The 27,914-nt window shown below is 34.5% G+C and overlaps 1 protein-coding gene across 1 annotated transcript; it reads left to right on the forward strand.

Moving 5' to 3' along the window:
* Window positions 1-1,191: 1,191 nt before the first annotated feature.
* LOC134264782 (MAM and LDL-receptor class A domain-containing protein 1-like) lies at window positions 1,192-26,420 on the forward strand. The gene is made up of 31 exons (XM_062747064.1): window positions 1,192-1,210; window positions 3,806-3,936; window positions 5,129-5,200; window positions 6,182-6,256; window positions 6,745-6,849; window positions 7,197-7,299; window positions 7,821-7,956; window positions 11,093-11,168; window positions 11,304-11,498; window positions 11,744-11,873; window positions 12,492-12,608; window positions 12,784-12,890; window positions 13,379-13,497; window positions 14,845-14,987; window positions 15,765-15,869; window positions 16,105-16,193; window positions 16,471-16,606; window positions 16,703-16,878; window positions 17,010-17,091; window positions 18,199-18,551; window positions 18,595-18,712; window positions 21,346-21,464; window positions 21,555-21,684; window positions 22,652-22,833; window positions 23,249-23,330; window positions 23,411-23,518; window positions 23,723-23,814; window positions 24,022-24,142; window positions 24,424-24,599; window positions 24,731-24,809; window positions 25,976-26,420. Exons 1-31 carry the CDS (start codon window positions 1,192-1,194, stop codon window positions 25,981-25,983), a joined length of 3,684 nt encoding a protein of 1,227 aa, XP_062603048.1. The 3' UTR covers window positions 25,984-26,420.
* The last annotated feature ends 1,494 nt before the right edge of the window (window positions 26,421-27,914 follow it).

The following is a 27,914-nucleotide window of genomic DNA, read 5'->3' on the forward strand; positions in this document are numbered from 1 at the left end:
ATTACTTTTTGCTAGAGTAAAGTGATACACACTGTATCAGAGCGATCTAATTTTGTATGAGGAAAATTTGTTACTGAAAAATGTTGGCCTCTAACACACACCCCCCACCCCCTCCAATGAAAGAGGATTTTCGAATTTTGAAAAATATTCTTTTTTTTTTTTTTTTTTTTTTTGCTTGTCCAATTTTTCAGGTCAGTTTTTTTTTTCTCTGGCTGCCCCCATCCCCACCAACTCCACTTTCAAAAAACGATGCTACATGCACGTCACTTAAATATCAATATGTCGATCATTGACTATTTATGTAAATCAGCAAAGAACGTTAAAAGGATAGGTGTCTTTTCTAGGAAAAAAAAAAGAAATTCTTTGGAGTTTATTTCATTTTGTATATCTATGAATTGAAAATGATATTAAGATTACTTCAGGTCCTACGTGTATCTTATAAGAAAAAAAAATGAGAGACATGTACTGAGTATTGTTTTGCAATACTCTAAGATTGCTTGCTTCAACTAATTAAGCTTTACTTGTATAAGAATCGTATTTAAATGCAATATTTTTACATTAATATACAAATTTCCTTTTAAGTTCCAATACGCATTGATTACGAAAAATAAAGATGTTCACAACTAGGACAGCGTGTGTTACATATATATCCCGTATCCCTAACGACTTAATCTTCTGAGACGGAACCATTTATTTAATCAGTGACGCATGACAAGATACAATATGAGTGATTATAATTGTATAAATATGATACTGTGAATTAAACTGACTGATTTTAATTAAACAAAAACCATGGATTTTGTTCTGAGAGGAGTTTTACTTTTATCTGTGATTGTTTCCCTCTATGGACTACCTAGGGAAGTAGCCACACCTGTAGGTAATGTCACGTGGGGCCATGGATGGCCTATTTTTCTATTAATGCTTGTCACATCTATAAATATTACATGAGAAAGAAGAATTCGTAACCATCTTAAATTTCAAGAGATTTTTTTAACAAAATTTCCGACAAAAGAGAAAAGAATCTGATTTCTGAGGAACAAGTTTTGAGATATCTTATGCATATAAAGGATACATTTTTGAGAAATCACCAATATAACTAAAAAAAATAAGTTCATATAGATATGCCAGGGTAAGTAGCAAACCGAAATTTTGCAAGAATTTGTAATAATGTCATATTTTATAAAAATCATAATGTCGTGCAAAGGACGAGGTAAGGTAACAGCCAAATTTGTCCCTTTATTGATATGAAACAATTATGATAGATCGCAGTTAACATCCTTATATGGGGTTTGTTATAAAACCAGTTGTAGATAGGCAAGCTGTTTTCTGAAGCAAAATATCTTTTAAGATTGACGAAAAGAGCCATAGCTGCCTTTCAGACGACACGGCCGACTCAAGTATTTAAAAGGAAATCACCTGTTTCTATTAATAGATACATGTATCTTTTCAATTCAAGATCAAACTACATGTATGTAATCATTTGTGGACCAGTATTATAATTTCATAGCTGCAAGTTTGTTACATGACAATCATTTTACTTGTTCAATACTCTTGTTCTAAACAAGATTTTTAGAAAATTTTAAAAATAAAACAAGCTAGCAGCTCTGACTTTGGGTCATTAAAATAGTTTAGGGCTGTTTTATTTTATTTTATTTTTTTTTTTTCGAGATACTTTCAATGTGTAATGTTGTATCATATATCACTTATATTATTTATACATGTATTATAAAATAATAAAAGAAAACATAGAAGAAATGCACAGAGAGAAAAAACTACAAGCTAATTCAGGGAACTTGTGTCCCCCTTAGGAAAAAAGTCGGATCCCCCTGACTGAATTTGTAGAATTATTAAATGTATACATGTATACTGAAGCAAATAAAATACATGTATGTCAATATGCATATAAAGATTTGATTGCTTGCTTATTCTTTATTATGTGTATAGAAGATTTTTTTTGTATGGAATATTTATCACACTGTAATGATTGTACAAGCCAGACCTCATAATTTTTTTTATTTCACATGCTGAATACTATCATTTAGTAAAAAAAAAAGTATTTCGAAAAAAAAAGAAAATGGATCATCCGGGATTCGAACCTGGGACCTCAAACACGTGAAGCAAAAAACATACCACTAGACCACGGAACTGCTTTACCCAGGGAAAATTATATGCAAAGATGAAGTCACATACAAGTATTTATATGTTCACGTTCGATATTGTCAAAATTTTACACAATGCATTGTGTCTAATTTAACCTTTATTAAAGAGTTCTAATGCAATAAGAATATAAAGTCCGCCGAGAACCTGTTTTATACACAATAACTCTCCTCATGCCCCAGTGCTAAAAATAGCGACATTTAATATAATAAATACTGATAAAACAAATGGGTCGGGACACTTTGAGAGGGGTGAGAGGGGTCCTAGGGAGTTTTGGTATAAAATTACATTGCAAAAGCTCAAAATCCTCTTGAAATATCGCCCAGAAAAGATAGTATTACACACAGGCATCATGTATAAATTTACGACCTTGAACTTTGACCTTTTGACCTCAAAATAAATAGGGGTCTTTCTGAGGCCACAGGAAGTTGTTAATATCAAATTTCATTGCAAAAGCTCACAGGGTTCTCGAGATATCGCGCGGAAACAAAAGTGTTATAACAGACAGAATATACGAATTCTTGACCTTGTTCTTTGACCTTTTGACCTCAAAATCAGTTGGTTTCTTCTTAAGTCCAAAGGGAGTTGATATGCAAAATTTAAAAGCTCAAAGGGTTCTCGAGATATCGTGTGGAAACGAAAGCGTTACAGACAGACAGAATGACGGACAGATGGACCCAAATTAACATCCCCCACTTTACAAGCGGGGGACAAAAAGCATAGATAAGAAACACACACTGTGAGACTCGAACTCACGATCATTATGTCTACAATCAAGCAGTAATACCAATACTTCACGAAGTCAATGTAATCGGATGGACAAATTTAAGACAAATTGTTGAATCTTAAAATAATATGAGAAGAAAAATTAAATACATATTTTCAACATTTTCAATATGAAAACCACCTTTAACCAAAATTATCTAAATGTAATGAAGTGCAGTCATATCCAAATAAAATAATTCAGAAGTTGTTTTTCTGGTTAAGGGTGGTCTTTTGCTACAGTTCGTCATTGTTTAGGGGGATACCTCAGTATTTACTATATTCTCCATATAAACTGAACGATTTTTATATCTATCATATGAGGGACGTACATAAATATTGAATATTATTTTTGTGTGATTTGCTTTAAGGCATATATAAACTACCGTAGTATGACAAAATTTTGTTTAAACAATGTATTTACAAAATCACTACTAGAGTAGACGAAAGTGATTATCAAATGCGCTATGGCTCTTTGCATAAAAAAATGAGGAAATTCGGAAATAGACATATATTGTGATCTTCCTGTGACTTTTGTGTAGCCCATGAAATGATAATCATTCTGTAATGAGAATGAAAAATAGTGTTTCAATAATGAATTTCGGCATCGTTCTTAGTTACATCCTAGGAGACAGGGGGTATAACCCTATATTGTCTTTTGTAGGCTTCAGATGTATTTTCCAAGAAATGGCAAACAGTTGCATATTTGATCACCAGAAAAATTTACGATTTCCCTTAATTTAACGGATTTATTTTTATGTCACGTTCATTCAAAATAATATTTATTATTTAAAAATAAATAACTTCATGCATCCTTTTCATTTATATTATTTTCCTTTAAATTGATCTTAGAAGTGTCAAAAATGATATTGTGATGTTGTTTTAGGAAAAGATCGCGTCAAAAAGACAATTATACTGGACGCAGAATCCTCCCGCGCCCCGTATTATGGTAAAACACAGAAGGCGAGGGAGGGCCTGTCCCCCCAATCGACACATGAGGCAAAGTACAAAGATAAAGTGAGTACTATTTATAACCTGGATGTCGAATCCTCTCTCTCTCTCTCTTCCTTCCTTCCTTCATGATTTCATGATTTATTTCAATCTGGTGGTGTTATTTTGTTTTAAACTATATCATTGACGTATTATTTTCATATAATTAAGCAGTAAATTTTTAATTATAATTTATACGTTCCCATAGCTGCAGGGATTTAATGTAATTCTTAAACGAATACTTAAGGTATATCGTACAGTTCATTTTAAAAAAAAAGTTTATATATCTTCAAAGAAAATTATATCAAACCTGAAAAAATCATTAGTAAAAGTACTATTATGTTTTGGTTCATTTTATCACTTTGTGAATAGCTAATGATTAAATGTTACAGCGGTGTAAATGGTTCAATAGTAATATCCTATATCTTGTATCAAATGGATCAGAACGGATGTTTACACAATAAAAACAAGCATTATTTAACGTCTAGTCATTGACTTATGTAAGAGACATTTATGATGCTACTAGTTCAAAATTAGCCCATGTATTTGATTTTAACTTGAATTCATAACTTAATTCTTAACACTGTAACATGAATTCATCCAACGTATATTAAGGTAGCTTACACCCCCCCCCCCACCCCCACCCCCTTTCTGTCGTCGGTTAGGTGCATCGTATCCAGAATAAACACGACAGATTTTCCAACAACATTCAGTAATTCAAAACGAATAACAACTATATTCTGAATCTCAGTGTATATTGGTGATGCAATGATAAACAGAAGTCAACTTTGCAATTTTATAAAAGAATAAATACTACGTACATGTAGTAGTCTATACATAGATCCATCTTCCATAGATTAGGTTTATGAATTCATGTTTTATTCCAAATCCATTGACATAATATAGTCAGTAATCAGTAGTAAATCATCTATTTGAAGCTTTTTTTTTCTCTAATTCACACTTTCTTAACGTACAATATATCAATAGCAAGTAGAATTTGTTTTTTCATTTTTGATCTAAAATCATTTTCCCGTTGCATGCTATTAGCATAGACTAGTCGCCCCCTAGGATCAATTACTTTTTAATAAATACGCTATTTATCAAAGAAAATTTAATATTCTGGTGTAATTTTTTGTATTAATTAACATGACACTTTCGACAGTACATAAATTCACAGATAAGACACGCGTATTCATATTGTTTTACATCTTTTTCTCAGGCCAGACCTCACAAAAGAAGAAAGAGAGATCTAGAACACGATATCCGATCGGGGGACCTTTTTGATAAACCGGTAAGTCTAACCTTTAACCTTTGACAAGCCGGTAAGTCTAAGATTTGACAAGCCGGTTAGTGTAACCTTTACCCTTTGACAAGCCGGTAAGTTTAACCTTTAACCTTTGACAAGCCGGTTAGTGTAACCTTTAACCTTTGATAAGTCGGTACGTCTAACCTTTAATCTTCGGAAAAGGTAAGGAGAAGTTTGCAGTTCTCCCCAGAAATAAGAAGTATTAATGAGTACATGCAGCTCTATTTAATAATTATGCTATTTATAATTATTGGATATTTACGTATGTTCTAAATATAAATCTGGGACGCTACTGCAGGCATTTCAACTGCGGATTTTGACCGACCCACCATTTTTGCTATCAGAATTATACATAAGATTAATAAATAAATTTTTATTATCAATGATATACCGTATTTCTTATGCATACATTATAAGCAAAATCAATCAAAAATTGTTTCAAAACAGTGAAAGACCCTTAAAACCTGAGAGCTTTCGGGGGCATTGCCCTCAGATCCCCATCCCAGACTCCCAATAAATCCCCCCCTTTCAAGAATCCTGGATCCGGCATTTCAGTTTAATTCAAAACTGTTAAATAACACATTTTAACACTGGCAGAGAGAAATGACCATTTCACGTCAAACTGTTAAGTTAATAATTAATCTTTGTTACATATTGCCATTGTGCACCTCCTATTTTACATTTTGATATGACACATATTTTGGGTTTGCCACAGCAAAACATGGATACTGTCATCATATTCATATGGGAGGCGGGGGTATCATTTAGTGAGCTCATTGCATGCTAACAGTACCTTTAGTTTTCATTGAGATCGCAAATGATTACTAGGTAAAATATTTACGTAAACAGATTTTTTTTCAAACTCATCAACAGTTACTGATAGAAAAATATGGTACATGTAAATTATATAATTAATATATATACAATAATATATTTTGGTAAAAGATTTATCATTTCTTTTTTCAGATCACCGATGTGGATTCCGAGTTAGCGAGATTAACAGAGGGAATGTTTGTTATGATAAATGGAACAGAATACCAGGTAAGAAAACTACAGAATCAGATTTAAAAACAGTGGGAAACAAATATCGGTCGGGGAGGGAAGCAATCGGAACATCATTCGACCTTTTCCGTCAAGTCACGTTTTTTTCTCGACTTGACGAAAAAGGCCGAGTGATGTTCCGAGTGGGAGGGAAGCTCTTTTCCCCTCGAGATTAAAAAATTTAAATTATTCATCAATGAGCAATTTAAACATCGATGTGATTACTTTGGTTCTAATTCCTTTAAAACTATGAGCCATATATATGTACTATAGTATCTGTAAACATTTTTGATATAATTCACATCTTTAGAAACGGGCGTGTATTCAATTTTTGGAACTTTTGTCCAATCTCATTTGTAAAAAATACAGCCAATAATATTTGTTCAAATCAAAACGAACATTTCTTCTCAGTTCTACGGAAAATCAAAGGGCGGTAAAAAAAAAAATCTAGTCTTGTGTCTAATGATAAACGAGATTTATAATTTCAGTCCAATGTGGATATGTCCCTCTCTAAGGATCATCAGGGGGAGGAGTTGGACTCTCACCGATACTCCCACCACCAGAAGGTCATCCGGGGACTGGAGTCCGAATACGTAAGTCTGGCCGACAGCAGGGATTTATAGGACGCCGGAACACAGGCACCTGATTCCAATACCCCTACTTATGTAGAAATAAGAAGGGGATGCCCTGTATACGAAACAAGTGCCCGTGCTTTGGAAGCCTTAAGATATTGAGATTGGTGATAAATTTCTAAACGATAAAATATATGACTATCAGTATCAAATTTTTGAATTCATAATATTTCATGGCTAATAGAGGGATATGCGCTGATCACATTTTTAACCTATGGAAATCCAGAAATTATTAAAGAAAAAAAAATTGTACGTACAAGTCTTCAAATATAACATACTTCCAGTATATATTTTAAAGATTTTTTTAGGCTAATGAGACAGATAAGAGGAGACGAAAGCGGAACTTTATACTTCCTCAGCAGTACTTCTGGACGAACGGAATTGTTCCGTATTACATCGACCCCAGCCAAGGTGACATGTCGCCGGAAACATGTGGTTATATTGCTTCCGGTGTACATACTTTTAGTTGATTTGTACCTATAGCTAGTAAATCTGCCTTCTGTCTTAAGTTTATAAGAGGGTGAAGGAGATCATACTCATGTAGGTTATAACTGCAATTGCATATGATGATTTTATAATTTGCAAAGAAAAAAGGATAGAACGAAATGAATTCCTCGTTAAAGGAAAAGAATCTTATGCACCCCCCCCTCTAAAATAAAATGTTTAATATTTATAGATGAACGTTAAAAGAAAAACAGATTTATTTTGTAAAGGAAAAGTCAGAATCCTAGCTCATACCCCCTTCTTTGAGTAAAAATGATAGAAAAATAAAAACCCGCTTCAAAATACACTTTCTACAAAATAATTGATGTCTTGTATTATTGTCAGAAACGCAATGTATATTTCACAATATATTATAGTCTGCCGACGTTTTAGAATTTTTTAATAAGTGTAACCTATTTGAAATATTTTTATTTCCTTTGTTTTCCTAGGTACCTGGTTTCGGGATATGGTCCTCAACGGAATGAACCAAGTTATGGCCTTGACCTGTATTAAGTTTACCCCCCGGGGGTCAAGTCTGGCTAACACCGTGGGTCACTCCAACTACCTGTATATATTCTCCTCTTCGTAAGTGTAAATGATAAATACTTGGATTTCCCTCTAAATGATGAGGATACTGACATCTATATATCGTAACTCCATGGCAGTTCCGACACACTGAAAAAATGACTTCAACCCCCACCCCTCCAAAAAATCAATATTAAAAAAGATGGAAAAAAAGAAACACAATTTAAAAAAATGAATCTAAAGATATTTTGGCGATGCGTCCATTCTTATGTTCGGTCCGAAAACAAATCAAAGAATCTGGGAGGAATAGGCGAGTCATATGCCAACACAAGGGCAGGTTATATATCGATTAAAAAATTCTTGCAAATTCCACTTTTTGTTAAATTCGGGAGTTATTTACAACTATATGCATACAGTAAAGATAAAACCTGAATCAAATGAGTTAAAAAGTATTTGTAATTAACCCACCAAAATGATAACACGCTTTAGTAACCGTAAAAATGATAGAAATGGAAGTTAAAACTGTTTTTTTTTTTAGAAGGAGTGGGTCTTCGTAAAAAATTTTTTTGTGTAAAACAAATATTGAAAGGCTATGGAAGGATGTATCTCTAACCATTTAAAAAAAAAATGGTACGAAGACCCACTCTATATAAAAAAAGTTAGTTTACTTACTTAAATTTCGGAACATATTCTCAGTAACCTCCAAGTCTAACTGTGCGTCAATTTGCTATACATATAAGTTATTTGTTGCGAGTGTTCGAATCACGATTTTTTTTAAGTTCAGCTTGAAATTTAGATAAATATATTTTTTTCATTTAAAATAAAATGAATAGATAAGATGGTGAATTTATTTACGGTCAATTAATATATTTCCTATAATAAACAAGTTTTCAAGATACGATACATGTATAACATTTTGAATGCATTCAGTTCAAGACTACATTACACGATTGAAATGTAAACAATCATGGGTAGACCAGCAAGATATGGCTGTTCTGTATGCAAAACAGTTAAAAGGAACGTTAAAGCGTACCATCTCCCAGCCCCTGAAAACATATTCGATAGAACAATTAACACGAAGTATGAAAAGCATCACATTAAAAAATACTGTAACGATAACTGCAAGGTTTAAAAATACACTGAACCAAACTTGTGTTCACCTAACATTTTTTTAAGTTTTAAAGAACAAATGCTACAATAAATAATTTCTTTAATTCATGGTTAATGATGCATATTTAAGTTCGATGTTGCGTAAATTTCATGTACGTATCTCGTCAGAATTTTAAGTAAAGTGTCAAGGAAATGATGTACCCTCAAAATGAAAATTCACACAAAAAAATCTCAATGGAGTAAGACCACCACTCACCCTAATTACTACAAGACAATCTTTACAATCTTTACTGTAGGTTACCACGTACCCCTGAATAGGAGATTGACCCATCTGCTGCCACACCTACTGCATAGATCTTTACAAACCGTTGAAATTGTGTGGAGGGGGGGGGGGAACTTTGACATTCATTATAAAAATCCCAAATGTGTTCAATGATATTCATATCCGGGAATTTGACAGTGTATCATCACACAGATGCCTTTTGGTCAATATCCTAGGGTGTTTAGTACATAAGTGCACCGATTTAAGGATGCTTCAGACTGCTTGAGCTGATATTATACTGTGACTAGCACCGATTTCTTATCATTTTCATACGATTGAAATTGTTTGTTTTCATGTTTCTAAGATTGTTTCAGGACAATTTAACACTCTTTTAACCTGGTGTGACGCGAAATTTTGGCCTAGGACGAAGATCAAGGTCACTTCCGGTTTGGTTAGATTTTGTCCAAAACTTTCAAATTGTGATGAATTTACGGTGAAAAATGACGCACAGGCTATAGAAAAATGTGTTTTAATGGGTTTTGATACTGGTTGTTAATTTTTAAAAGTAATATCAAGGGCAATTAAACACTAAAATAAAAGTGAGTAAAACGTGGTGCAAGGATGGTCCAGATATCAACATTCCAACGGTTCTCCCTTCTACCTCAATGGTCATTTTTCCAATCTTTTGTGTTTTTTAGTGAAACCAGTTTTTCAAATTTGATAATGATCAGAAAAAGATGCTAATTACACGAAACACGTGCCGCAAAGTAAAGATTTATTGTTTTTTAAGCTTCGTCACGGAACATTGGTTTTCATCGGTGATACTTTATTTTCTTTCTACAATTGTTGAGAAGACTCGTTTGTTGTAATAATTTGAAAATATCATACCATTCTATCAAGTAGTTTTTAAATAAATACATTTATTAAAGTGAACACAAGTTACAGAGCGACAAAATCCTTGTGGGCATATGACGCCTAATCCCCTCAGATTCTTTTATGTTTACCCTTTTCTATTTCATATACACGTATTGTACGAAATATACTACCTAGGAGCTGTTATGCATTGCATGAGACATATTTTGATTGTGTTTCTTACTTATGCTGCTACACAGGTTTTATTATTATTATTTTTAGCTCTACTGGTCAGAGACCAGAAGAGCTTATGCGATAGTAATGCGTCCGGCGTCCGTCCGTCTGTCTGTCTAGCTGTCTGTCCGTCTGTCTGTAAACAATTTTTCAAAATGCTACTCCTTCTTCAGTTTTGGTCTAATTTCATTGAAACTTGGCACACAAGTAGACTACACTAAGATACATAATTCTGTGTATCGGTTTTTGATTTCGATAAACGGTGTTGCTGTGGTTACAAAAAAATAGAAATTTCTGTGAAATTTCTTTCAAAATGCTACTCCTCCTACAGTTTTGGTCTGATTTCAATATAACTTGGCACACAAGTAGACTGCACTAAGATACATAATTCTATATATAGGTTTTTGATTTCGATGAAAGATGTTGCCGTGGTTACTAAAAAATAGAAATTTCTGTGAAATTCTTTCAAAATGCTACTCCTCCTACAGTTTTGGTCTTATTTCAATATAACTTGGCACACAAGTAGACTACATTAAGAACATAAAGAGACTTTATCAAGGATCATTATTCTATTCATTGCTGTTGTAAAGTTTCAATTCCCAATTGCTTAAGTACTTTTCTCTTCCTTTGCTATAAGTACAAACCAGTAGAGCTTCAGTCTCGACAGAGACTTCTGGTTTGTTTTTTGGTTTATTTATGTAGAAGTTACAAATTTATTTTACTGCTATATATATTCAGGGGCTGCTGGTCGTACGTGGGGATGATAGGGTGGGGCCAACAACAACTCAGTCTCCAGAACTCAGGCTGTGTGACAGTAAGTTGAGATTACTGGGATAAAGTGAGTTACCGAGGGGCACAAAGTGTGTTAGAAAATCCGGAATAAACTCTTTAGCATTAAAAATATGCGCAATTATTTAATCCGCTGAAGCCTTTTTATTCTCTTTTTCAGATACCAATTATCATCCACGAATTAATGCACGCTATAGGAATGGAACACGAGCAGTCCCGAACGGACAGAGACGATTACGTCATAATGAACTGGGCCAACATCCGCGGCGGCACTGGTAACCGAAACATGTACAAAATCCCGACCCGGGACAACACGCCGTACGACCTGGCGTCCGTGCTACAGTACAGACTCAATGTAAGAAAACAGTCGTAATGTTTTATATAAGATACTCTTTTACGCCCAAAATATGACACGACTGCAAAACGTAACGACTGTATAACTGCTGCTAGTGTAATCAAATTCAGAAGGTATGCAAAGCCATAGACCAAAAATCAAGTCAATCACCTCGTAAAAAGTATTATCATAGAGATGTGAAAATAAAAATTTGTGAAAATTTCCTCTCGGCTCCATGTTGAGTATCATCACATTTACATTTTCAGGCGTTTGCAGTCGACTCTCGCTATCCTACAATTACAGTCAAGGATAGTCGGTTATCGTTCTTAGCAGACACAGCAGTAGGACTGATGTTCTATGACACCAAAGACGTAACAATAAATTACCAATGTACTCGTAAGTAAAAGTGACGCCACAATAAGTTACTAATGTACTTGTAAGTCAAAGTTACGTCACAATTAATGAACAATGTACTAATGACGTCACAATGAATAACCAATGTACTCGTAAGTAAAATGGCATTACAATTAATAACCAATGTACTTGTAAGTAAAAATGACGTCACATTGAATCACACAGGTACTCGTAACTTAAAATGACGTCACAGTTAATTACCAATGTACTCCTAAGTAAAAAATAACGTAGCAATTAATTTCTAATGTACTTATAAGACGAATTTACGTCACAATTACAAAAGTATCTTTTATCAAAGTGACGTCACAATTACCGATGAACTTTAAGGTCGTCACTTTAATGATGTCACAATTAATTATTAATGTACTCGTAATTCTAAGTGACATCACAATTGATTACCAATGAACTAATAAGTCAAAATTACGTCACAATTACAAAAGTACCTTAAATCAAAATGACCTCACAATTACCAATGTATACCTTTATGTCATACTGATGTCACAATCGATTACTAATTTATTCATAGGTCAGACTGACATCACAATAATGAACAATTTATTCGTAAGCCTGACGTCACAATTACAAATTTTCTATTTATAGAACAATGTGTAAATCCGCCCACCTGTTTAAACGGGGGATTCCTCCTCCACACGTGTCAATGTTACTGCCCGGCTGACTTGTACGGAACTTCATGTGAAATTGTGTCCACTCACTCAGGTCTGTATTTTGATATTGTCTTGAGGAGAGAAAAAACTTATTCTTTATAGGAATTGTTTAACTGATATTAAGTCTTATGTATTGACAACAGAGATTACTAAGCATAGGATGCAAAATATGATCTTCTAAAGTATGGTTACATGTAATTAAACGTAACCTACGCTTGTGTTAACAGAGTGTGGGGGGATTATTGAGCTGGCCTCGGGGGAGGAGCGGACCATCACGACACCAGGCTGGCCAAACTCATACAACCTGGGGAGGAGGTGCATCTGGGTAGTCAAGGTAAGCCTAGTTACACCATACATACTGAAGGAAGGTCAAGATCAATCTAACTTTGACTTTAAACAGATCAACCAGCCTGCGTTATCAGTGTTATTTTTCTATGTTATCAATTTCATTTTAATTAATTGACTTTTCTACTTGTGGGTAGACTGCTTTCATCTCTCCGTCTTTTCTATATTCCTGTTAGGCTGCATTTCTTCTATATGACGGACCCGTCCCCTTCTCATTCGATTAATTTCTCAAGGCCTTTAGTATTTGGAATTGTTTTAAGTTCCACGTTACGTTATCTTAAACTGGCTTAAGTGACCTCTATTGTTGACAGAATTTAAGTCTTAGTTGTAAATAATTGACGTACCTAAGTCTGTCTTACCCATCGAAGACAGGTTGTGTATAAAGATAATACAATGACCTGAATTGACCAAAATTTATTTTTATTCAGTGATATTTTTATTTAGTTTCCACATCTATTCATTGATATTTATGTCTAGGGTCCACCAGAAAACCATATAAAGTTGTCTATAGATTCTTTGGCGCTGAATTACATCAACACCTACTGCTACCACTGGTTGGAGGTTCGATATAACCTGGCAGGACAGAGGGGTCCGAGGTGAGTATCGACTTATAGTCAGCAAATAGAAAATGATAAGGCCAAGGTCAGTATCGACTTATAGTCTGCCAAATAGATAATGATAAGGCCAAGGTCAGTATCGACTTATAGTCAGCTAAATAGATAATGATAAGGCCGAGGTCCTTATCGACTTATAGTCAGCTAAATAGATAATGATAAGGCCGAGGTCAGTATCGACTTATAGTCAGCTAAATAGATAATGATTAGGCCGAGGTCAGTATCGACTTATAGTCAGCTAAATACTTAACGATTTAGTCGAATTTAACATTGACCACGTGACTTTTGCGAGGAGCACTGACGTTTTACTCTACGGCCTACTTAACATACGGTTTTGTACGGAGATATACGGAATAATTATACATAAAAAAAACTTACTAGTGGTCACAGGAATTGTTTTGGGAGCATTAACATGACCTACAAGAATGCAGTCAACACAAAAGATAATGAGAGGCAGAAAATCATAACTTATTGGTAAGGGGTACTTTTTGCTTTCAATCTCATTTTCTGAAGGAATCAAATAAGCAAACACCAAAAATTCTGGAAAGAAAACTTGGTAGGAGTTGGTCAAGGTAGGATGAGGGTGGGGGGATGGGGGTGTTAGGATGGAGTGTTTCTCCTTATCCTCCCTAGACACCCCCCTAACGTAATATTTGCTTTGAAATGCCTCATTATTAGCTAGGCTAAAGGTTTACAACCCAAAAGAGCTTTCGTGTATTCTTCCATTGTTGAAAAGTCAGTGATTTTCGCCAAAGGTAGAAAGATAAGTAAACATTAAGTCAAGGTCAATATCGACCAATAGTCAGCTACACATATATAGTATGATTTAGCCGAGGTCAAAATATCGACTAATACTCAGTTTAATAAAGATTTAGCTAAAGTCAATATCCCAATTCTCATCTCAATATATAAAGATTAAGGCGAGTTCAATATCAGTGAACTTTTGCGAGGAGCGCTGACTTTCACAGTTGACGGCTTACATTTACACTAGGACAATGTACGGAAGCCCCTTTACAATATAAATATATTGACGAAAATGACAACCACCATACCCTCAACTCCCAGCCTTCACATTTTGGTGACCCTAACAGCATACATTCGACCACTAGGAAGATATTCTTACCTGTATAAATTCATTATAAATTTTGTAGCTCTGTATATGATCACAGGTTTAAACATTCAAGTAAACCGTCAACTGTAAAAGTCAGTGCTTTTCGCTAAAGTCCAATTGTCAATTAATAACTTTAAGATTAAGCCTTCATCGATCACAAGTCAACTTGGTGCTAAAAGAAAAATTGATAATTTTTTTGTCCGTTTATTCTTTTAAAGATTATGTGGATACAGAAACAATGAAGCTTACGTGACGACAGACGACGAAATCAAAAGTCAGATGATCATTAAGTTTGACAGTCTGACGACCAACCGGGCGGCATTAGCGGGGTTCTCCATCCGAGTACAAAGTCTCAACTCAGGTAAGAAATCAGCGCAAACTATCAACTCAGGTAAGAAATCAGCGTAAACTATCAAATCAGGTAAGAAATCAGCGCAAACTACATTGTATCAACTCAGGTAAGAAATCAGCGCAAACTATCAAATCAGTAAAGAAATTAGCGTAAACTATCAAATCAGGTAAAAAATCAGCGCAAACTATCAACTCAGGTAAGAAATCAGCGCAAACTATCAACTCAAGTAAGAAATCTGCGCGAGCTATCAACTCAGGTAAAAATCAGCACAAACTATCAACTCAGGTAAGAAATCAGCGCAAACTATCAACTCAGGTAAGAAATCTGCGCGAGCTATCAACTCAGGTAAGAACCAGCGCAAACTATCAACTCATACGTTACAAAACCACCTTAATCTATCAACTCATATATTACAAAACCAGCGCAAACTATCCACACATATGTGACAAAAGAAGCGCAAACCATTAACTTCTTTGTTAAAAAGCAGCGCAAACTATCAACTCTAGAATGTTATAAAACCAGCGCAAAATATCAACTCTTATGTTACAAAAGCAGAGCAAACCAGCAACTTACTAGGAATAAGAAAAGCGTAAATTATCAACGCATCATATCATTTTTATCGTAGCAAAGACATATACAGTTGTAAATAAACTAGAACTGAATTTTTTCTGAGATGCCTAGAAAAGCAAAAATCTAAATGTCTAGTAGAGATTGAAGAAACCCTGAGTATTTGGCAGCATTTCTAGTATACGGTCGGTTACCTTTAAATTTTTCACAATTTTTCAGGTTGTCTCAATACTCACTGTATGTTTGGAACCTGTCGTAGCTCGGATGGAGTCTGCGTTTGTAATACCGGGTTCTCTGGAACCAGGTGTGACCAGATAGCCGACAGTGAGTTACATCTGTTATTGTATTCAGAAATTAACGGTTCAGCAATTGTAAATTAAATCTGAAAATACTAGTAGACGAAAATACGTCACATTTAATGTTATATCCAATTGTTCTAGTGTTGTTCACAAAATACTTAAAACTGAAGAATGTAGTACTTTTTGTCGCCTAATACATTTGTTTCTGTAAATTTAATGGAACTTTAATATTTACTTTTAATTATTATTTTGAATAACAGCTTCCAGCCTGACGGCAACTTTTGAGACCGGGGCTGGATTACCCTTCCTACAAAACGAGGGGAACGCATACGATTGGAGCCTCAGATCGGTAATGCGACATTTGTATATTGCGGCATCCACTGCTGGCTTTTTAACTTTATATTTAAAGTTAGTCAATGTAATCTGCTGATTCAGATCAAGATTTCTAACTTTTTATTGTACACTTCATATTAAGGAATAACACCACCCAAATACAATTTCATTTTGCTAATAAAGAGTTAATGACGATCTCGCGAAACAAAAGGTGTTGCTAAAAATTAGTGATAAGCAGTGATTTTTTTTTCTCGAAATGGACATACTCAGTATTTTAAATGTTTAAATTATAGGGACCTACACCCACGGATAACACTGGTCCACCGGGGGCACAAGAGGGGTCAACTTATATCTACCTAGAAACGTCTTCTCCACGCGTGCCGGGTGACATTGCTACGCTGACGTCATCAGCCGTCACATTTTCATTGGGTGAGTTCGTTTATCGTCATTTATATTATTTCTTTCCTTTCTGTATATTTTAATGCTTTCAGACTTTCTTCATACATTATTTTTTTTCGGTTGCAGCCATCTCCCGATGTTTGAAGTTTTATTATTCTATGTACGGAGCTAATATGGGGACATTAAACGTTTATTATCAGAGCGGAACTGGGGCCCGAACCTTGGCCTGGTCACGCTCTGGTGATCAAGGAAACCAATGGAATTATGCGGAGGTGGAAATTCCCAATGTCTCCAATGTTAGGGTGAGGATGTAACAGTAACATAAATTTACCAAAAATAATGATAATTTATATCTGATGCATTTGTACCTGTAATTTTCATTTTTGTTTCTTCAATTTCATTTTCGATAATTTAAATTTTTCAATATCTTTAGGTGTCCTTTGATGGGGTACGAGGCAGCGGGCATCTCAGTGACATTGCTTTGGATAACGTTCAGTTGCTTAGTGCTACATGTGGTATGATATCTAACGCATGTTTATGCATCGCTACTTGAAAGTAAAAAAATATTACAGCAACTTTTTATAAAATGATTATACGTAATGGGCATGACTTTGAAAACACATTGTGCCTCTTTTTAAAAAATCTGAAAAAAACAAACGGCTTTAGCTCTACTGGTCAGAGACCAGAAGAGCTTATGCGATATAGTAATGCGTCCGTCTAGCTGTCTGTCTGTCTGTCTGTAAACAATTTTTCAAAATGCTACTCCTCCTACAGTTTTGTTCTGATTTCATCATAACTTGGCACACAAGTAGACTACACTAAGATACATAATTCTGTTTATCGGTTTTTGATTTCGATGAATGATGTTGCCATGTTACTAAAAATAGAAATTTCTGTGAAATTCTTACAAAATGCTACGTCTCCTACAGTTTTGGACTGAATTCAATATAACTTAACAAACAAGTAGACTACACTCAGATACACAATTATGTATATCAGTTTTTGACTTCGATGAACATCGTTGCCTTGGTTACTAAAAATAGAAATTTCTGTTAAATACTCTCAAAATGCTATTTTTTACGGAAATTTAACACAGTTTTGCTGTTATGAAAATCATAATATAATGTGGCATGTCTCTTAGTTTCACGCTTTTTAATTTCTTAAAAACATAAAGAGACTTAAAACGCTGTGGTATTATAAAAGGTCAAAGAATTTTTTACCATGTTTTTGTAATTACAGTTTTTCTAATTATTGAAAAATGTTGAAAAGTGAAAATTCTGGCAAAGTCTCTTCCTTTGCTAAAAAAGTACTGAGAGACCGAAATGGGTAAACAGGCTGAAAATGCAAGCCTCTACAGTCTGATTTCAATATAACTTATGGTTTTCACAATTATGTATATAGTTTTTGACTTCGAGGTACAACTTGGATATAAAAATAGAAATTTCTGTCAAATTTCAAAATGCTACTCCAAATTTAAGTTTTAGCATCATAATATAATGTGGCAACTACCACACTAAGAACATAAGGAGACTTAATTAAGGATCATTATTCTAATTTTTTACGCCCACTAATTATTGCGACCACTTCCTTTGCTATAAGTACAACCACGACCACGCCCAGAGACCTGGTTTATGGTTTTACTGATAGTAGTACGACCACGCCCAATGAAATTTTAAACCACGACCACGCCCACAACCACGACCACGCCCACCACTACGACCACGCCCACAACCACGACCACGCCCACAACCACGACCACGCCCACCACTACGACCACACCCACAACTACGACCACGCCCACAACCACGACCACGCCCACCACTACGACCATGCCAACATCAACAACCACACCCACAACCACGAACACGCCCACCACTACGACCATGCCAACATCAACAACCACGCCCACTACTACGACCACGCCTACCACCACGACAACGCCCACAATGACAACCACGCCCACATCAACAACCACGCCCACCACTACGACCACGCCTACCACTACAACCACACCTACGACAACAACAACGCCAACATCAACAACCACGCCCACGACTACGACCACGCCCACTACTACGACCACGCCCACCAGTACTTCAACATCCACAGCAACAACTTCTCCAACACCTACTGCTGGTAAATACAATAGTTTTCTCTACTTGCAAAAGTGATTCTAAAGGTGTTCCAAGTTTCTTGGAAAGACCTTTTTGTTTTTTTCTTTTTATTATTGTTTCTTTTTTAACGTTTTTCGTCCAAATTTTGTGCAAACGATTTCTCTATTACTCTGTTGAAATTTTGTTTTTCACTATTTTTTTTTGGAAAAATCAAGGTCTTCCAACGAATTTTTCCATTTTTTAAAAGAAGTAATTGTTTTCAATCTGTTTGCTACGATGATGATGGTGGTGGTTATTATTATTATTTTTTCAAAATAAATCTGTTTTAAAATCAAAAAAGGCCGAGATTTTCGTATAAAAATCGGTGTTTCCAAGCTGTCAGTGGACGGAATTTTTTTTATAACTTTTTTCTAGATTTTTCGTTTTTTTTAGGGAAGACCCCTCGTTGCTTGCAACAGATGTGTTTTTAATTTTTTTTTCAAAATCACTTCTTTTCACATCTTTTGGAAAATTTGAATTTAAATTTTTTTAATGGAATTTTGTTGCAGAATTTTCTTCTGAATGGCTAAAGATATGAAAATGAAACACACGGACATGATAGGGCATCACATGTAGATGCATTGATTGGCAGTATTTCGTCGTTCTTACTTCCTGTCGGAAGCAGAACAGAATTCAAAATATCCAACTTTTCTATTTTTGGTTTTCATTTTTTTTCTTTAGGATTAAAAGGGTTTTTGGGATGTCTTGTTAGAGTTGTAAATATGTTTTCAATATCTATATGAGTGCATTTATTGCAAAGTAATAACCGTACAAATTATTGTCACATTGTCGGCGTTCAACTTCCCCTGGGGACAGTAAATTTTTTTTATTTATTTATTTTTCAGTTTCAAACGACTTTTCTCTCATTTAACACATGTATGGACATTTTTTGCCGATTTTTAAAAGCTTTTTTTTTAATAAGAGATTCTGTAGAAAACCTTGAGTAATCATGATTATAATGTTGAAAGATTTTGGTATATGAACGTAAACGGTAAAAATAGAATTCTGTAATGTATTTTATTGAAAGATGTAACATCATTGTGCAGAAAAATTGGTCCGAGGACTGCTTTTTGCCCTAACAACAAAATTTCAATCTAGCTACTAAGGTCTTCCGACTTCCGTGCGAAGACCTTATTGTTTTCCGTCTGTTTTCTCTCTTCAGCGGAAGACCTTCTTGTTTTACTAAGGTTCTTTTGTCACTGTTTTTCTTTCGAATTTGTACACGTTTCACATTTGTACACGTGATTTATCGAAAACGATTTGGTCGATTTTCATGAAACTTTCAGATTTGACAGAACAACGAAAAAGCAAAAAAGTATTGAAAATTTGTTTTACTCTAAAATCACATATTTTCGTTGTGTAAAATTTGAGTGGTTTGAGGAAAAATATGGGTCCGTCAGGATTTAATTTCGTGGATGAAGATTCGTTGTGTAGTAATTTCTGCATGGTGGACATAAACTTGTGGGTTTCTACATACCACGAAAATTAAATCCCCACGAGATTTAGTGATTTCACATATATAAGGACGTTCGATCCTGATATTTTCGTATTTTGCGCAGGTCCTTTTTCATAAAATTAAGCATCATTTTTAGGTTCTAACAATAAAACTGAATTCTACAATGCAAATTAAACTATATTCAATGAAAAAACCACGATTAAATTCCATTCAAGTAGAATTAAAGACTATATTTTGTGGCGGAAGGGTTTTTAGACGAAAATAATCAGTTTTTTTCATTTGAACTATAACAGTACTGTTAATTTTGGATGCCTATTTTTCCATGCTGGTTGCACACAAAGCTGTTTTTTGCAGTGAAATATGCTATGCTGGTTCTGAAATATCTATTAAATTATTTTTTATGAATTCTATCAACAAAGTGTGACAAATATAGTAAATATTGAAAATCGGGAAAAAATTGAGCCAACTTTAACGTAAAATTTTTTTTTAATATCTGAAAATGTACATCATATACCCCCACTTTTGATGTTCTTTTCTAAATATTAAGATATTTTGACCTATTTGCTTAAAATCAGAAAAAGTTTAAGACTTTAAGATAATTTTCTTGCTTGTTATATTTTCAATGCCGGAAAAATAACATTTTATTAGTGCAGAAAGGTCAAATAATTGATTATGCGAAGCAATTTGAAACTTTTTCTTAGTCACAATTTTTAAGTTTCTTTTTTTAAACAGACTTAGAGTTCATTTTGTTTCATGCTTTAATTGGATAAAAATATTGAAGGGAAAACGTCGAAGATGTAATTTTTAATTAAGACACAAATTTCAGTGCAGAAAGGTCATATTAAATGTACTGTAGTACTAAAAAAAGCATATTTACCCCCATTTTTTTATTTAAATTTCAATTAAGCTATGTATTGTAGAAACTAAAAATATACATGGCAAAAAAAGAAGACTTTAAATAAGTCGTTTAAATCGACGAGTAGCAACCGATGAGATTATTAAGAATCGTCGAATTACGTCACTTCCGGAAACACAGAATGTTTATTATTTAAAGGTAGTTCATTCTATGGATCATTTACTACACGTATCAAAAGAGCCAACAATATACGAAGAAGTTTTTTTTCCCTTCTTTTTTTTTAATATCATTTGTTTCCCTTCAGCTTCGTGTAGCTTTGAGGACGGAGCCAGTTGTACATTACGTAATCTGATCCCTCCCCCCATTGGTCTACAGGCGCCGGATCTGTTCAGGGACAATTTTGATTGGGTGCTCACAGGAACGGTGAGTTCACAGTTCAAAATTGACATTATTCATGTGTTAAATATCAGTTCATTATACACTGTAATAATTCTGTTGTGGTTCTTTTAAAAGGGAGCCACCCCCTCCAGAAACACGGGACCGACCTCGGCGTCCGAGGGTACCCGTTATGCGTATATAGAGGCATCCAACCCCAGGGTCGCTGGAGACAGGGCGGTGCTAAGGACATCGAGTAACTTCCAAGGTATGTCAATAACCATAAATTGCTCTACTTTACAATCCAAGACGTCAATACGCAATATCGCGATTACCTCGCAGTTATATAACTTATTACCGCTCTTTTGCAGAGGAGACGAGAAAGCTCTAAATCTCTTGGGCACATGACATTGTTTACAGTAGTGAGAATCGAATGATTCGAACAATTTTAAGCCGAAAGTACAATATATTGCCAAGGATTGAACTCCAAATGGTAGACTGTCAAAAAAGAAAAGTGTAGAACATTTTATCAGCTTTAAATTGTGACGGTTTTTAATGAAACTTTAATGAGAAGAGTCCGCTTAGTTAAAAATATCGTTTAAAAAATGTAACATTTTTGGATTGACTCCTCTCGAAAATTGATTAGGGTGGTTCAGTTAATGTTTAGCGAGGTATTCTACGAGGATTTTTTACTTATATGTCCTTATGAATTCTACAATGATAGATCTTGCATTGTATTCAATATCACATTTGCCCCCAGCCAACAGACGTTTCCTACTACAATCGCGAAAGAGTTCTGCTAAGTTCAGTAATGGCGATATCAAGTATTGCGCAACTCCTTTATTAAACGCTTAGCATTTATGATAAAATTCATTGCAATATTTTGAACTGTGAGAATGTATTTCAGTTATTGGAACCTGGCTAAAAATATTTCCTTTCAATCAACAGAACGTAAAAAAAGTGTGCATTTAAATTTACAAAAAGGACAAGAATTAAGTTAGATTTCTTATTGAAATCTACACATGTCATATATTTGTATGCAGCCCCCAGTGTGTAATATTTGACTACTATATGTTTCAATCTACACATGTGATTAATTATAGAAAATCCCCTAACATGTCTAACATTATTTTGACTACCATATGTTTGTATCTACACATGTTGTATAATTGTAGACTTCCACCAATGTCATTTGACTACCATATATCTCAATCTACATATATCATTTATTGTAGGCAATCCCCAGTGCCTAACGTTTGACTACCATATGTTTGGGTCTTCCACCGGAATGGGGGATTTAAAAATCTACTCCAGCAATATAAACAATGAAATCACGTTACTATGGTCACGTGAAGGTAACCAAGGAAACCAGTGGCTATCTGCCTCTGTAGACGTACCGACAGCCACGGGACTTGTGGTAAGTGATTTATTTATATATGTAGAGACGTACATGTAGATATGCCGGTAAAGGGTTTCAAATTTAAACATAAACTCGACATCCAGGACCAATAATAAGCATTGAGGGTTGTTTCCCATGCCAATGCCTACCGGGACACGGGACCTCGGTTTTTCAATTCTCATCCGCAAGCCCCGTGATTCTCTTCTAGTGTCGTGAGCTTGGCTAAAAATAAATCCCTTTCTGTGTTCATGTTTCCGGTTTGACTCGACGCGGCGAACTAGAATTTAATCCGGGCCTCCCGATCACGAAGTGGGCACTCTACCACTGAACTACCATGGTAGCTAGAAATAATCAATGCAAGAGGAACTTGTATCGAACAAGAAATCAGTTAAAATTGAGATAAAATTAAGTTTTAAACTCTTTTTCATTGCAGATCTTTTTCGAAGCAACTCGGGGTGGTTCTTACAAGAGTGATATCGCCATTGATGACGTACGCATTACCCAGGGTTCCTGCGGTAAGTTTGTCCCATCAAAATTCTTCTAGGAGTGATTCTTCTGTAACAAAGCCCTTTTAATTTATTTTTTATACCTTTAGGCTGTAGCACAAATCCATGTAAAAATGGCGGACAATGTACACAGACCACCACAGGGTTTACTTGTCAATGTACTAGCGGGTTCGGTGGGAACACGTGTGACGTCATAGGTAGGTCTTTTCCATAAGTATTCATATGTGTGGCTTGTCTTTATTATTCTTAATTTTTGTTGCAATTCAGCATAATTTTATATCTGTATCAACAAAGATCGATAATTTTCATAATTTTAGTTCATTAATTCAGTTTTTATGCCATTGCATTGTACAATAAAAACATATTTAATTATGATAAACTTGACAATTTCTTCTTAAAAGTCGGGCCAGTGATGTGTGACTTTAATACCGGAAATACCTGTAGCTTCCTATCTCAGGCCACAAATGACAGAGATGACTGGAGATTTGGGACGGTAAGTCCGGGGTTAAAATGGTTATGTGGCAAATTAAAGGGGCTTTCCTACTTACTCAGTGCTAGAAATTGAAAATAGTAGCAAATCATTTCCTCTTTTACGTCGAAAATGAATACTTTCAGACAGATATTTATTAAAGATTAGTCAAATACGGTGATAAAAAATATGTAAATAGTTTAAAGGATCACATGTAATTTTTGTTTTCAGCGAACTCCTAGTTACAAGACTGGACCACAATACCCCGTGGACGGCATCTTTGCCTATACCGAGGCTTCCTTCCGGTTCTGGGGAACCACCTACATACTAACCACTGCCGGGTCACAGCTACGTAAGTTTATAATGTATTGTTTTTTTCATAAGGTCTCTGTTAATCTTCTGATTACAAAAGTTGTGTGACTTACCCGATTTTTCATCATTATTTTGTTTCCTTTTATTTTATACTTGCAAAAATCTCCAAATAAGAAAAGTTATTTTTGTTTTGGCATGCCTAGTAGATAAAATCTAATTAGTTTCCAAAACAAATCTATTCAGATAAAGATAATTTTTGACCTTTTAGCGGAACATTTTCACAAGGTATATTATAAATACCGTTCTGTATTTTCTCTACAGAGGAGAGCCCATGGTGTCTAACATTCCAGTACAACATGTACGGAAATAGAATGGGGACGTTCGAGGTCAATGCAGGGTCAAACGGAAGTTTGACGAGGGTTTGGTCACGGTCCGGTAACCAGGGCCGGAGCTGGAAATCGGCAGCGATATCAATAAGTTCCGCCCCAAATCTTGTGGTATGTTTTCATTTACTGACTTTGTATAAAAACACATACATGTATAGGTATCAATGAACAGAAATGTGTTGAAGTAAAGTCGATACATTTTAGAGATAAAAAACAATTTTTATATGCTTTATTTTGTGTAGATAAACTTGGAGGTAATCCGAGGTTGGGGATATAGAAGTGACGTTGCTATTGACAACGTGCGACTACAGACAGGAACATGTAAGTGAACAGTTGAATATAATCCAAACTACATTGCAGTCTGTATGTCTTTTAATTTGTCTGTCTATTTGAAATCTCTATCTCTTTATCCTTGGCCGTTCGTCTTGCAGCCATATTTCACCTGTGTTCTTACCTCTCTCAGCTTTTTAATAAACTATTTGTTTGTGTGTTGATTCAGTCCTTCTGTTTTCCTATTTATCTTTTTTATATATTTAGTATACATGTATTTATCTATATATTTGCCTCTGCCTGTCTTCAGTTTTCTGTGTGAGCAGAAGTATTTTTATTTTATCACTGACACTTTTTTTGTATGATGATAGCTCTAGTAATTTTCAGTGTAATCTTTTTTTTTTTTTAATTCAAAACAGAATAACTTTAGTTTAAGGTCAGACGATATGTTCCTCAAATATTTGTTTCATATATCTTCATAATGTATGAAAAATATACAAAATTTTAATTACTTTCTGATTTCTAAACCGGTTTCTAAATTGTTTTTAAAAATTAGAACCACTAAAAATATGATTTTTGCATAATAAGTTTTTTCCCCAAAGGATTATGTAAGAAATGCCATCCTTTGGTATCTCGCACGAATGCCTGGTAAGGACCTCGCTTTTTCGTGAGTAAATATGTTAAAGTAGTATTTCTTGAAGGACAAAATTTTGGGAAAAGTTATATATGATTGGGGAACGTCTTGTCTGTCCTTAAAAATTCAAGGGTCCTACAGTTTGCCTGTCTGTTCATACGAAATTTTATTCAAAAAATTGGATTTATGTGATAAAATCAAATCTATGTACATGTAGTCCATTCTTTCAAAAAGGATACAGTCTACTTTGTGAAAGTGCAAGGACGTGTCAATCAAACGCGTCCCAAAATTCGTAGTTTCAAAAACTTTCAGCTAAACTTAGTTTTGGGCACATTTTTATTTTACTTCCGTGTGAAAGTCATGATATTATTCAGAAATTTTAAGAAAATCTTAACTTCAAATCTGTGTCTTTGTCCCTTTATTTTAATGGCGCTAGTCTACAATCATGTGGACAATCCTGGTATATTTGCCTTCAGGAATATCTTGACGTCCAACTTCAGCCATCAGAAAAGACCTCTCTGTCAATTTTCGAGTTCAATCAAATTTTTTAATCAGATATTTTTTCTTTCTTTTTTTTTTGTAGGTCCATAGTGATTCATTGAAACCAGGGAAGGATTTTGCTGTGATTAATTTCATCATTTATATATCCTCCTGTTTCTGTTATTTTAATGTGAAATGAACTTACAAAGGCATTTTGGACTTTATAGAAAGAACAGCTCTAGTTTAAGGACTGCTATAAATGGTTACACAGGTGATATTAACAATGCCACTAAGGGTGACTTCGTAACTTTTTTTAAGTGCCAATTTGTGACGGTCCATTTTCGAATTACTTTATTGAAAAGGAGTGCGGAAAATATATTTAGTTTCAAGGAAAATAATTGGGTGTGCACGCATACAATAATGTTCTGTTTGAAGAGAAAGATTAAAAAAAACGTCTGTTGAAAGTTTAAAGATTAATGGTTGAACCGAAATGTCCATTCTTTTGAAGATTATATTGTTTTATTTGTTTTTTGAATGGTATTTTAATACAGGTGCACGAAAAACTTATAAAATGCAACTTTAATTCAACTCATGAAAAAGAAAAAAATGCCTCTTTATACTTATTCAAAATGTTTTTTTTTTTCCTTTCATCAGGCAAATAATACTTAATTTTGATAGAATTTGGCCTATATACTAGATTAACTAGATAAACTCGATAAGAATCAATCGGTTACATGTATATAGGTTATGGGAATATTCGTAAAATATAGCACGGAAAAGTACTACAATTTTTCATTTATATTTATTTCACAAACGAACGTCTTAAGCCATTTAACTTTTTAACATTTTTTTTGCTTGATGGGTCCACTCAACTTGTTGCATGCATAAAACCCGCTAAATATCAAATATATCACTACCCATGCATCGCCAATTTACTCTGGTGCATCAGATCATCAGAATCAAAATGCTATGATGTGTTTTGAAGTGCCCCATGTCACTTGACTATTTGCACTTAAATGTGTTGCGTGGGGACCCTGAGGTAGATGGGCCCCTGTGCTTTATCTTGATTAAGAGGAACGCCCATTTCCGTACACAGACTTTGGAAAGTGTTTAGCTGAATCAGACATTGACTAGTGCCTACCCTTCCCGCAAAAATAAAGTCGTCTAAATAATGGTGTGTCATGTTTAATCCCGATTGTTTCCTAACCAGCCATTCCAGGAACAATGAAAATGTTTCAAAAATTTTACATGATATTGAGCAACCGAAGGGCAACATTTTGTAAATATAATAAGCTCCCCTAAAAAAACAGGCCCAATAATTCATGATCCCCTGGATGCACGGGTATTAGGCGAAATGCGCTTTTGATGTCTGCTTTTGCTATTAGGGCCCCCTTTTCCAAATTGCTAATTGTCTGCACTACTGTGTCAAAAGATGTGTATTTAACAGTTGAATCGCTAGGGTGTATGTACATTTAATTGACAATTTCTGTTTGCAATGGTATTTAACAAAACCTATTGACAAAAAATTAAGACAGCTATTAACAAAATTCAGGTTATCTAATCACACGTTGAATATTGAAACAGGTCGACACCATAACGTACCTAAAAATAATAGATTATGTGCATGTTGTAATCTCCATGATATAGAAGATGAATTTCATTTTATTTTGAAATGTCCATTGTATATTGATATAAGAAAGAAATTTTTGAAAAAGTATTATTATACTAGGCCTAGTGTCTTTAAATTAATTCAGCTGTTAAGTTCTCATAATATTAAAGATCTCGTAAATTTGGGCAAATTTTTGAACGCAGCAACAATGTTAAGAAAAAATAAAATTGATGTATAGAATTATTCCCATGTATGTGTTCTTTACGTTCACTCTCTCTGTATGTTTTTTTCTTTTTGTTATTATCATGTTTGTTGTATAACTCTGATGGGCCAGTTGGCTTAAAGAAATAAAGAAACTGAAACTGAAACTGAGTTAATGCTGGACGACGGTGAGTAAGATAAATGCGTAATCATACGCCAACCGCCGTCGCTT

This window comes from Saccostrea cucullata, unplaced genomic scaffold (assembly GCF_032062105.1).
Source record: "Saccostrea cucullata isolate Sc308-1 unplaced genomic scaffold, CSIRO_AGI_Scuc_v1 ctg2252, whole genome shotgun sequence".
NCBI classification, from domain to species: domain Eukaryota; kingdom Metazoa; phylum Mollusca; class Bivalvia; order Ostreida; family Ostreidae; genus Saccostrea; species Saccostrea cuccullata.